The sequence below is a fragment of the Myotis daubentonii genome, chromosome 17 (assembly GCF_963259705.1).
Source record: "Myotis daubentonii chromosome 17, mMyoDau2.1, whole genome shotgun sequence".
Classification (NCBI taxonomy): Eukaryota; Metazoa; Chordata; class Mammalia; order Chiroptera; family Vespertilionidae; genus Myotis; species Myotis daubentonii.
Genome location: NC_081856.1, coordinates 2792738 through 2806079, shown reverse-complemented (window position 1 = coordinate 2806079; position 13342 = coordinate 2792738). Strand labels below are relative to the sequence as shown.

The following is a 13342-nucleotide window of genomic DNA, read 5'->3' as shown; positions in this document are numbered from 1 at the left end:
ATGGCTTTGGAAATACTCTCTTGAATTCCCTCCTGTTGCAACAATGGCTCCTTCTCTTTTGTTGGTTCCTCATCTCCAATACCCACCCGCCCAATGTGTCCTGAGCTCAGCCTCAGGCCTCCTTTTCCGTTTGTATCACTGGTAATCACGCTTCGTTTCATGACTTTAACCACCACCAACATGCCAAAAACCCGCCTGTGACCCGAGCCAGGATGTCTCCGGTAAACCTCAGAATCCTAAATGCAGCTGCCTAACCCACACCGCTCTCCACATGAAGGATGACAGGAACCTCGAGCCCATCAGCCATGGCAGCTACGTCCCTAAAACCACTCCCCCGTTTTCCCTTTCGTGGTAAATGACAACTGATTCTCCTGGTTGTGCAGCTTAACAAAACACACACACACACCCTGCAGTGGTTCCGCCTCGCTCTCCCCCTGACGCACCTGATCCACATGACTTCTCATGAGTGTCTGCGTGGGAATGAGGAACCAGCATACTGCAGCTGCGGAGCGCTTTATTTACTTGCTTGCGCATGAGTATTTGGGACATCACACAACTGGATTCAAAACACATCAACAACACTCTGGCCGGTTTGGCTCAGTGGTTACAGAATCAGCCCACAGACTGCAGGGTCAAGGGTTCGATTCCAGCCAAGGGCACGTACCTCGGTTGCAGGCTCAATCCAGGCACATGCGGGAGGCAACCAATGGATGTCTCTCTCTAACATCGATGTTTCTGTTGCTATCCCTCCCTTCCACTCTCTCTAAAAAGCAATGGAAAAAATATCCTCAGGTGAGGATTAACAAAACAAACACACACATCAGCAGCAAAGCAGGAAGAGTACATTTGATGTAAGCAAATTTTTAACACTGAATTTTCTGGGTTTATTTGTATTTAACAAAGGGAAGCAAGATGGGGTGGGGCAGAGGGTGTGTGTAAGTGTGTGTGTGTGTGTGTGTGTGTGTGTGTGTGTGTGTGTGTGTGTGTGTGTGTGGTGATGGTGGTACCTAGAAAAAGAAGAGGAAAAAGACTAAGATTTGTATCAGTGTCTCCTAGTTCCCAAGCTCTGGCAGGTAGATCACATAGCAGAAAAGGCTGCACAGACTTGAGGAAACTATACCTTAGAGTGCTGGGCTCCCTGCTGACATCATGCTCAATAGGCCACCCTCTGGCTTTCTCATAGGGAGAAATGCATGGATGGGCAGCTGATATTTACACGTCTTATTGTAATTGATGCTGTTAGACTCTTCCCTGTGTGTTTAATGCAAAGCACCTTTCTGCTTATCTCTGGGAAAGTAGATACAATCTTGTTTCTGGAACTAAAATCAATTAAGAGAATCAGGACTCAGTGACATTCCAAGAGCTAAAAACGTATGAGTCTAAGACAGCAGAGTGCGGCTTTCCCCTCGTACCCCCAGCACAATGCCTTGCACAAATGAATTCTCAAGAAACATTTTCTGAATAGAAGCAAGAAGCTATCTCTTAGACAAGTGTTTCCCCCAACATTACTTATACTAACTTCTAGCTATAAAGACTTCAAAAATGCAAACTCATCACTAGATTACAAAGCAGGAAGGCGGCACACCATCCCCTAACCTCCCGCCAGCTCCTCCCCCTCGTCAATGTTGGCTGGTACCAGGCCTTCTTCGGTCTTACATGCCATGGCATTACTACTAAAGTCTCCCGAATCTTATCTGCAGCCCAGACCTGTCCAACTACTGTCTACTCCATGTCACCCTGGCCACCTCATCACACTCACCTTAAAAGCCCAAACATAACTCATCTCCTCCCTGGGCCAGAGCGCCTTCTGCAGTCTGATCCCAGGAATCGGCACCATCACCCCGTGCTCGAGCCAGAAACCTAAGACTCTTCCTTGGCCCCTTCCCTCCACCCCCACACACCAAACCTATCTTTGGAGTTCATATGTTTACCTCCGCAACCGCCTCCCAGTGCATCCACTGATTTCCCGGGCCACTGCCACCCCCACAGCTCAAAGGACCACACCGCGCACCTGTCCCACCACACCACTCACCTGTCCCATCACACTGCTCACCTGTCCCACCGCCCCGCTCACCTGTCCCACCACACCGCTCACCTGTCCCACCACCCCGCTCACCTGTCCCACCACACCGCTCACCTGTCCCATCACACTGCTCACCTGTCCCACCACACCGCTCACCTGTCCCATCATACTGCTCACCTGTCCCATCACACTGCTCACCTGTCCCACCACATCACTCACCTGTCCCATCACACTGCTCACCTGTCCCATCACCACAGCTCAAAGAACCACACCGCTCACCTGTCCCATCACACTGCTCACCTGTCCCACCGCCCCGCTCACCTGTCCCATCACACCGCTCACCTGTCCCACCACACCACTCACCTGTCCCACCACACCGTTCACCTGTCCCATCACCACAGCTCAAAGGACCACACCGCTCACCTGTCCCATCACCACAGCTCAAAGGACCACACCGCTCACCTGTCCCATCACACCGCTCACCTGTCCCACCACACCGCTCACCTGTCCCACCACCCCACTCACCTGTCCCACCGCCCCACTCACCTGTCCCACCGCCCCGCTCACCTGTCCCACCACTCCGCTCACCTGTCCCACTGCACCACTCACCTGTCCCACCGCCCCGCTCACCTGTCCCATCACACTGCTCACCTGTCCCACCGCCCCGCTCACCTGTCCCACCGCCCCGCTCACCTGTCCCACCGCCCCGCTCACTTGTCCCACCACACCGCTCACCTGTCCCATCACCACAGCTCAAAGGACCACACCGCTCACCTGTCCCACCGCACCGCTCACCTGTCCCACCGCCCCGCTCACCTGTCCCACCACACCGCTCACCTGTCCCACCGCCCCGCTCACCTGTCCCATCACCACAGCTCAAAGGACCACACCGCTCACCTGTCCCACCGCACCGCTCACCTGTCCCACCGCACCGCTCACCTGTCCCATCACCACAGCTCAAAGGACCACACCGCTCACCTGTCTCATCACACCGCTCACCTGTCCCACCGCCCCGCTCACCTGTCCCATCACACCGCTCACCTGTCCCACCGCCCCACTCACCTGTCCCATCACCACAGCTCAAAGGACCACACGGCTCACCTGTCCCACCGCACCGCTCACCTGTCCCACCGCCCCGCTCACCTGTCCCACCACACCGCTCACCTGTCCCACCGCCCCGCTCACCTGTCCCACCACACCGCTCACCTGTCCCACCACACCGCTCACCTGTCCCACCGTCCCGCTCACCTGTCCCATCACACCGCTCACCTGTCCCACCGCCCGGCTCACCTGTCCCACCACACCGCTCACCTGTCCCACCGCCCGGCTCACCTGTCCCACCGCCCGGCTCACCTGTCCCACCGCACCGCTCACCTGTCCCACCGCACCGCTCACCTGTCCCACCGCCCGGCTCACCTGTCCCACCGCCTGGCTCACCTGTCCCACCGCACCGCTCACCTGTCCCACCGCACCGCTCACCTGTCCCACCGCCCGGCTCACCTGTCCCACCGCACCGCTCACCTGTCCCACCGCACCGCTCACCTGTCCCACAGCAACGATCTCCTACCTGGTCTCCAGCACCCACTAGCCCATCTGATTTTAAAAATGTTCACAACTCTCCCGTGGTTTCCTATAGCCTCAGAATAAAATCAGGTGTACAAGGTTTTCAGAACCTGGCTGTGGTCGGTGACCGCCACAGCGGCCCCAACAGGTTCCCATACAAGAGAGCAATGGAGGAGGCTCCTGAACATACCTCCTCCCACAGACACACCAAGTCTACACTACAGACAAAACTTCCTCTGAAAGAAACCAAAATCTAGGCAAGTGACTCCTATACATCAAGAAAGTGCGGAAAAAAAACCCATGTTGAGACAGATGGGGGAGGCTGAGATAGTCTTCCGATAACCCCAGCCTTGACACCCAACCTTCTCCCCGAGCAGCAAAGGGTTTGAACCCCACACCGGGCACCACAACTTTTAGACCCACAACTGAGAGACAAGTCCCCAAAACATCTTGCTTAGAAAGCCAATGAGGCTTGCAGCCACGAGACCCACAAGGCCATAGCAAACTGAGAAACCGTTCTTAGATCTTCCCAGCCTGGCCGGCTAGCTCAGTTAGAGCGTCGTCCCTATACACCAGGGTTGTGGGTTTGATCCCTGGTCGAGGCACTAAACAAGAATCAATCAATGAATGCATAAATAAGTGGAACAACAAACCACTTCTCTCTCTCTCTTTCAAGGAAAAAAAAAGACTTTCGAAGGCTCATCCACCCCGGAGCCCAGTGCAGAGGCAGCGACTGAAAAGGGCCTGAAAGAGGCTTATTTGCTTCACTTAGAACTCAGCCTAAAGGGCAGGCATCTAATTTAGCACACGACGAGGGGCCAACACTGACCCTCTCCAGGCACGATCGCTGGCTCTCCTCCCTCTGCCGGGCTCCATGTCACTAGTATCACATCTGGTGCCACAGTTTTTGCAGCTGCTGCCCAGGGGACACCTCTTGATCTGGTTCTGGTGGCCAACAAGACCTATGTTCATGGTTCCCAAGGACCAATGGAACAGCCCTTCATCAGTCACCCCCCCACCAACGCCCCCAGGAGGGCTCAGCACAGGGAAGCACAAGATGAGCCTTCAAATGAGACTGCAGCTGAGCAGCTGGATTGAACCTCACGAGACCTTCGCTCCAAGCCCAGCCCCGCCAGGCCCAGACTCCTCCCCGGCAGAGACCACCTGCTGCAGTCTGTGATTTCTGTACAGTCACAGAGAACACTGCACGTGCTGACTTTTCGGCCTGGATTTCTTTCAGTTCACTGTCCCACTCCAGACTTCGGTCCCTTTCAGGTCCTTAACAAGACTCTTTCCTCTTACCTCAAGGCCTAGCTCATGCTCTCTCTCCTGAAATACTGCTGTCCTCACCTTCCCTTCGCCTGGCTAACCCCTAATCCTCTGTAGCTCCCATCTCTCACTGCTCACACCTTCCCCTTCCTCCCTTCACCATTAACTTTGCTGCCCTTTTCCCAATGCCCAACACCCATTACATTTACTCAACGGCCACCATTCCTGCTAACCTGTAAGATAAACGAGGTGTGTCTCATGTTCCCTATACCCTCAGCTTAGAACTGAGCCGTGCTTAAACAGTACAAATTTATTGAAAATTAAATGTTCCAAAATGGGTGTTTTGTACTATAGATAGAAATAGAAGCCCTCGCTGGTTTGGCTCAGTGGATAGAGTGTCAGCCTGAGGACGGAAGGGTCCCGGGTTCGATTCCGGTCAAGGGCACATGCCCGCCTTGTGGGTTCGATCCCCAGTAGAGGGCGTGCAAGAAACAGCTAATCAATGATTCTCTCTCATCATTGATGTTTCTCTCCACTCTCCCTTCCTCTCTGAAATCAATAAAAAATATATTTAAAAATAGAAATTACTTATAGAAAAGACAAATAAAATGTCTTCTCAGCCCCTCAGAAGTAGCCTCCACTCTCTGCAAACTCCTGGGAAATAAATAGCTCCACTCAACTTACTGGCATTATGCTCAGAGAAAAACACTGTTAAAAACTGAAATTATAAAGGCCTGAAAACACATGAATACTGGAAAACTGGTCATCATACAAAGTTTCAACTCCCTAAAAACCCAGCAGACCAGGAGGGAAGGAAGAACTTTCATTACTGCCTTTGGCTTAGAGTGGATTTTACTACTAGCAGGTCCTGGAATAACGCTGTCGTCACAAGGCTGGGGAGAGGCAGCAGGAACTTAACCTTGTTTCTGTCCGTGAGCTTGCAGGGAACAGGGTTCTTACACAGGTGGGCTGCAGGTCATCAGGCTTCCCCGGTGTTTTGATGTTCACACACTGACGGTGAGATCCCCCACCAGCAAAAAGACCAGGAGTCGCTTAGGGCGGTGGCCCGGAGCCCGGCGCTCTGCCCTGTCCCCCACATTAAGTTCTGTGCTGTCCGTCCTGGTCCTGATTCCCTGCCCTCTCGGTGCTGCTTCTCTAGCTTCGGCTTTTCAGCACGGTGGCTCCAAGCAGCTCATGGCTCTGGAGGCCCACCTGCCTCCAAACCCAACATCTTTCCAGCCGTGAGACGGGGACACCTTACTCAACCGAACTTTGGTTCCTCTTTTAAAAGAATGTTTTTATTTAGTTTTTTAGAGAGGAAGGGAGAGGGATGGAGAGATAGAAACATCAGTGAGAAACATCATCATGGACTGCCTCCTGCACGCCCCCTTCTGGGGATGGAGCCCGCAACCCGGCAGGTGCCCTGACCATCCCGGCAGGTGCCCTGACCGTGACCTCCTGGTCCATAGGTCGAGGCTCAACCACTGAGCCGCTGGCTGACTCAGTTTCCTCTTTTCTTAAAAAATGGGTAGGTAATAGTTCTTACTCGCCCGTAGGATGGGGATGAAGATTAGCGGAGGAAACCGTGAACACAACGCATGCTTCACTCAGGTCAGCTCTCAGTCCTCCAGGATCCTAACGCCAACGCGCTGCCTCCATCACCTGCGGCTGGCAGTGCCACGCCCGCCTGCTGCGAGCCCGTGGGGGCCGGGGTCGAGCCTTATCCTCACACCACCCGCCCCGGTGGTGACCACAGCAGCTGGTAAACCTGGAGGGCACGGGGCTAAGCGACCTCCGCAAAGGGGGCCCGGGGGGAGCCTAAAACAATAGCACTCCTAGATCCAATGCCATGTGTCTCGTTCACCGCGGCTGCCCCCACCCCCAGGCCGCCTCCAGAAATAAACCGAGAAACGCCAGAACCAGCCACGCCAACACCCGCCCACACCGGCCTCAGCCTCAGGCCGGTAAAACGCGCCGCTGCAGCCACTGGGACGCGGGCGGAGAGCGGGCGGAGAGCGGGGCCCGGCAGGCCGGCGGCGCCTACCTCGGAGCCGCGGACTCGGCCCGGCCCGCCCGCGCCGCGCCCGCCGGCTGCGCCCGTCGGAGGCCGCGGTCCCGGGGCTGCGCCCCGTCTCGCGGGGAGAAAGCGGCAGAGGCGCGCGGCCAGCGCCATGACCTCCTCGGGACCTGACCCTCCGCCCACTTCCGCCGGCTCTTCTTCCGACGCACAAGTTCCGGCCACGGGCCGGCTCCGGGCATGTGGGCGGGGCGCGCCCGAGTGGGTGGGACTTAGCGCCTTCCGCGCCTGCGCAGTGGCACTGGGGCCCTGAGAATCCCTCCTGCCTCAGTCTGGGCTGTGCCCTTGGTCCCTGGGTCTGTCGCGGGTTGGACACGGAGCGGGGTCATCAGAACAGAACTGGAAGGTCGGAAGACTAGAGACAGGGCTTTTCATTCCCAGCTCTGCTGCCCCCCACGGAGGCCCACGGTGCCGGGGTCCTGGACAGGCAAGTGCCGAGGGAATGAGAAAGAGCCAGGCCCACAAGCCACTCCCTGGAGCTGGGGTGCTGGGTGACTCCTTCCCTGCAGACCCTTCAGCACCGAACCTCTGGTCCTGAGCCTAGTTCAGAGCCCACGCCTGCAAATGCAGGGCCTGTTACCTGGGGCGCAGGGAAAATTTATGGGCGAGGAGGCAAGACAGGCTTTAGAAATTAAGTTGCATTTATATAGAACTTTTACTGCTCTGATCATAGTGAATGAACTCCTACTCTTATTTCACTTCATTCAACCCCCACCTGTCCTGGAAAGACTGGATCCATGGAGAAACCAAGATGGCGGCATAGGTAAACACCTGAAATTGCTGCCTCGCACAACCACTTCAAAAATACAACTAAAAGACAAAATGGACATCATCCAGAACCACAGGAAGGCTGGCTGAGTGGAAATTCTACAACTAGAAGGAAAGAGAAAAGCACACTGAGACTCAGAGGAGGTGCGGAAGTAAAGTGCAGGGGTACGGAGGCGCACACGGAAAGGGCTGGCAACTGAGGACACAGTTGTCTTTTTCAATCGGGAGGGAGTCTCAAGCTCCCGACTGCTCTGAATTCCAGTTCCGGGCCAGTCTCTGGGGACCCAGACTTATACGGGGAGAAACTGAACTGTCTGGCATCGGTAAGAACTGGAGGTCTGCTTTCTCTCAGAGGTGCTTGCAGCGATTACCGCAGAACAGTGAGACCCGGGTCCTCTTAGGATAGGACTGAGGAGCAGCCATAGCTGCTTGCTCTGCCTTGTTGATCCCCTGAGACCCTGCCCCACCCAAGCTGTGCGCAGAGGCTTTTTCATATGAAAGGCCTGGCCCTTTGCAATTTGAAAATTACCTAACAAACTGCAGCTGGGTCAGAGAGACCCAGAACTTCCAAAAGAAGGCCCAAGGCCCCACAGCAGCTTGCATTGCTTCACAGTTGGGCCTCATCTGGGCATCTCCAAACCCCCAAAAAAGAAGAGGAATCTGCAGATCTCTCCATAGCTCCTGCTGGGTAGCCTCAGGCAGAGGCTTAATTAGCACCTCCTTAGAGATCCAAGAGCCAGTGTACCCAGTGGTCAGAATGGGACCATCCAGATTACAACTCCTCAGATCCATAAGGGACACACTCAAGGGGCAGACTTAGTGAGCACTAAAGCCCCACTGAAGCAAGTCTTGCCCCAGAAGGGTATCTCCAGCACAGAAGTTCTCCCACTGTAAACACAGCTGATTCTCACAGCCAATTGGCCCGGAGGTCAATTCCTCCCAGTGATACCTACAACAGTCAAGGCTTAACTACAACAAGACTGTGCACCAAGCCCACATAGGGGTGCACCAAGAGTGTCCATGTCAGGTAATTGGGGAAGCTGAGCCACTGGGCCCTATAGGACACCTAGCACACAAAGCCACTCTATCAACACAGGGAAGCATAAAAAATGCGGAGACAAAGAAACAGGTCACAAATGGCAGAAATGGAGGAAAGCAAATGACTGGATATAGAGTTCAAAACCACACTTATAAGGTTTTTCAAGAATTTTCTAGAAACTGCCGATAAATTGAGTGAGACCCTCAAGAAATCTAGTGAGACCCTCGAGGTTATGAAAAAGGACCAACTAGAAATTAAGCATACACTGACTGAAATAAAGAATATTATACAGAGCTCCAACAGCAGACTAGAGGATCACAAGAATCAAGTCAAAGATTTGAAATACGAAGAAGCAAAAAACACCCAGCCGGAAAAGAAAAAAAGAATCTAAAAATATGAAGATAGTGTAAGGATCCTCTGGGACAACTTCAAACATACCAACATCTGAATTATGGGGATGCCAGAAGAGAGAGAGCAAGATATTGAAAACCTATTTGGAGAAATAATGACAGAAAACTTCCCCTACCTGGTGAAAGAAATAGACTTACAAGTCCAGGAAGCGCAGAGAACCCCAAACAAGAGGAATCTAAAGAGGACCACACCGAGACACATCATAATTAAAATGCCAAGAGCAAAAGACAAAGAGAGAATCTTAAAAGCAGCAAGAGAAACAAACTCAGTTACCTACAAGGGAGTACCCATGCAACTGTCAGCTAATTTCTCAACAGAAACTATGCAGGCCAGAAGGGAGTGGCAAGAAATAGTCAAAGTGATGAAGACCAAGAACCTACAACCAAGATTACTTTACCCAGCAAAGCTATCATTAAGAAATGAACGTCAGATAAAGAGCTTCACAGATAAGAAAAAGCTCAAGGAGCCCATCACCACCAAACCAGTATTATATGAAATGCTGAAAGGTATCCTTTAAGAAGATATAATAGAATCAGGGGCATAGAAAGGGAGTGGACTGACTATTCTCCGGGGGGAAAGGGGTGTGGGGGTGCGGGAAGAGACTGGACAAAAATCATACACCTATGGATGAGGACACTGCGGGGGGGTAGGGGGGGGTAAAGGGCAGAGGGTGGGGTGGGAACCGGGTGGAGGGGAGCTATGGGGGGAAAAAAAGAGGAACAACTATAATAATCTGAATAATAAAGATTTAATTTTTTTTAAAAAAAGACTGGATCCATGTGTCTAAAGTTGCGTCCCTATGATGGCTGCCTCCCCCCGTCCCTTTAAATCAGCCACATTTCTTTAGGAGTTCATCAGTGATTTACTATTTAATTTGTCTTTAAAGTGTGTTTTAAAAATATATAAAGACTCTCTTCCCAACATTTACTGAACCATAGCCTTTTTTCCCAGAGGGAACCACTTTTACATATTTCTACTGGTAGCTACCTCTGTGATGCTTATGCCACTGGATGCCACCAAAATCCTGAAATCGAGTTTCTGATATTTCAGCCAGAATGAAATTTTAATTAAACTTTTTCTTTTGAAAAAGAAATAGATTCTTTGAAAAGTTGCAGGAACTCTAGATTCAGCCATTGTTAATGTTTTGTCACACTTGTTTTATCTTTCTATACATATATTACATGATAACACATAATATTCCTACTATTTTCTGTTGTTGAATCTTTTGAGAGTAGATAACACATATGACTATGCCTAGAAACAAAGACGTTCTCATTTAGTCCCCATACAATGATCAATTTCAGGAAATTGACAGAATATTATCCTATCTAATAATAGACAAACATGGTAATTAACCGTACCTCCAACACGCTTCCCATTGGCTAATCAGGGCGATATGCAAATTAACTGCCAACCAAGATGGCGGCCGGCAACCAGGCAGCTGAAGCGAACAGTAGGCTTGCTTGCTCCAGTGAAGGAGGAAGCCAAGGTTCCCCGCCTGCCACTGCTGGGCTCTGAGCTTGCACTCTAAGAAACAATGTTGCAAATATAGAACCTAAACAAACCCCATGCTTTCAGCCAGCTGGGCTTCAGCCAGCAGGACCGCAACAGTGTTTCAATTATAGAACCCAAACAAACCCAGAAACCTGCTTTCAGCAGCCGAGGTCTCAGAGCTGCAGCCGGGCCTCAGAGCTAAAGCCGGCTCTCAGCTCTAGTGACAGCCATAGAAGGTAAATAAATCCCAGAATAAAAAAAAAAGAAAGAAAAAAAGGAGAGGTTGGGAGCTTCAGTCGCCCGCCAGCCTAAAAACGGCCCTCAGCCCCTCACCCAGACTGGCCAGGCACCCCAGTGGGGACCCCCACCCTGAAGCAACAAGATGGCGGCTAATTTGCATACTGAAGGTGGGCGGCAGCAAGCAAGGCTGTCCGCAGTCCAGGACCGGATCTGTGACCCTGCCGGGCGGGGGGCAGCGCTTGAGGCTGTCCGCAGTCCAGGACCCAGATCTGTGACCTGCCAGGCGGGGGGCAGCGCTTGAGGCTGTCAATATTCCGGGACCCAGATCTGTTACCTGGCGGGCGGGGGGCAACGCTTAAGGCTATCCGCGGTCCCAGGACCCAGATCCATGACCTGGAAGGTGGGGGGCAGCGCTTGAGGCTGTCCGCGGTCCCAGGACCCGGATCTGTGACCCTGCCGGGCAGGGGGCAGTGTTTGAGGCTCTCTGCAGTCCCGGGACCCGGATCAGTGACCCTTCCCGGTGGGGCGGCAGCTCGCACAGGGGCGGATCAGCCGGGATTGGGCAGGGCAGGACCCCTGGCTTCCGCCCAGCCCCAGTCACTCTGGTCAGGTGAGCAGCACAGAGAGCCTCTGGAGAGGGGACCCAGGCCGGCGGAGGGCGGCCTGTACTCCCCACATGACCATGGTGACAGCTGTGAGCACACCAAGCGGAGCCTGCAGGCTGAGCTGAAGTAGCGCCTGCAGGCCAACAGCGCCCCGGAGTGGCTGTGCAAGATCTGCCTCCTGGCCCAGAAGGTGCAAGATCGCAGGGACAGCCACTGTGGCGGGCCAGACTGACCTCCTCCTGGCCACACCACGGGGGTTTGTGGATCTGCAAAGCCAGAGGCCTCCAGTGTGCACATCCCCCCCTGGCGTGCGAACATCCCCCAGCACACTGTCACCCTCCCGCGCCTGCAACAGTTGCAAACCAAGGCGTGCACAAGTTCCCCCCGCCTCTCCACCGCACTTCCATCAACCCAGCATGCCGAACACCCCCACAGGATGTGCACACATCCCCTCTGATGTGCTCACGTCCTTTGGAGAGTGTCTGGGTGTTCTGGGTGCTGAGGGTGGGCTCCTGTGAGATGACAGTGAGAGGGTGGAGTGGTGATGCCCTGTTCCCACGGATGCCAGTGCAGCTACGAGATCACCTCAAAGGGGTTAATGCAGGTGCTGAGGCGGGAGCAGATGCAGACAGACACACCTGGTGGGTGCGGGCGGCCCTCGCTTAGGTGCCTTCGGTTAGCACTCAAGATCAAGAACCCAGAGGCGGAGAGGAATTCCGTCCTCTCAGTGAAACAGTGGGATAGTCGGGGCGACTGTAGAGGAGGAATGTGCACTTTGGGTGCCAGCACCCATGAGCGAAGGCTGCCCTGACTGGGCCTCGCTTGCTTGGGGCCTAGGACACTCCTGCCGGGCAGTGGGTGACAGGACGTGCTTTTCCGAATTAATGAGAGAAAACGTTGATTCTCCTGCTGCCCACGAAGGTGGAAAGTGAAGTGAGGAGACATGTGGGGAATGAGCGAGGTTCCCTGTCTGGGGGTTCCAAATCTGCTGTTGGTTTCTTTCACCGCTGACTAGAGATATACAGGGCCCCCCCCCCCCAAATGTATACACACTTTGAATACCTACTAATTCCAATGGTTTTAAGCATAAGAAAGAAACAACAATGGAGCTGTTATCTGTTAAAGTGTGGGCACAAACAGGCAGTTGGACATTCCCTGAGGGGTCTCAGATTGGAGAGGGTGAAGGCCAGACTGAGGGGTCCTTTCCCCCACCTACCCCAGTGCACGAATTTCGTGCACCAGGCTACTAGTCCTATATAATCTATACTAATAAAAGGGTAATATCCAAATTAACCGCCACTCTGCAACAAAGATGTCTGTGCACATAGCCACAAAGATGGGACACTTGGCTTCCTTCAGGCGGGATGCTTGGCTTCCTTCATTGCCCCAGCGATGAAGGAAGCCAAGCCTCCCGCAAGCCCCAGCTGGCCGCTGAGAGCAGGCTTCTGGGTGGCGGCCATGGCGCTGACCTGAGCGGGCGGGAGGCAGCTCCGGCCCAGAGCGAAGGCAGGAGGCAACTCTGGCCCAGAACAAAGGTGGAAGGCAGTGGCCAGAGCGAAGGCCCGGGTCCTGGGTGCCGGAGGGAAGCCAGTGCCGGCAGCCAGGGGATGGAAGGCCTATTGCACGAATCTTCGTGCATCAGGCCTCTAGTAAAAGGCTAATATGCAAATCGGCGGAATGGCAGAACGATGGGTTGCTATGACACACACTCACCACCAGGGGGCAGACGCTCAATGCAGGAGGTGCCTCCTGATGCTCAGTGCACTCCCACAGGAGAGTGCTGCTCAGCCAGAAGCCAGGCTCACTACTGCTGAGTGCAGTGGTGGTGGCAGGAGCCTCTCCCACCTCCACCT

General features: G+C 53.8%; 1 protein-coding gene across 2 annotated transcripts in view; it reads right to left on the bottom strand.

The window, feature by feature from the left end:
- RMDN1 (regulator of microtubule dynamics 1) overlaps positions 1 to 7077 on the bottom strand; it is a 33467-nt gene extending 26390 nt beyond the window's left edge. Inside the window, exon 1 of one of the 2 annotated variants that reach the window (XM_059672077.1) lies at positions 6900 to 7077. In XM_059672077.1, the coding sequence (XP_059528060.1) occupies positions 6900 to 7028 (129 nt within the window). In that variant the 5' untranslated portion in view covers positions 7029 to 7077. The remainder of the gene's footprint in view (positions 1 to 6899) is intronic. The other variant, XM_059672076.1, reaches the window with a different exon arrangement.
- Positions 7078 to 13342: the final 6265 nt, after the last annotated feature.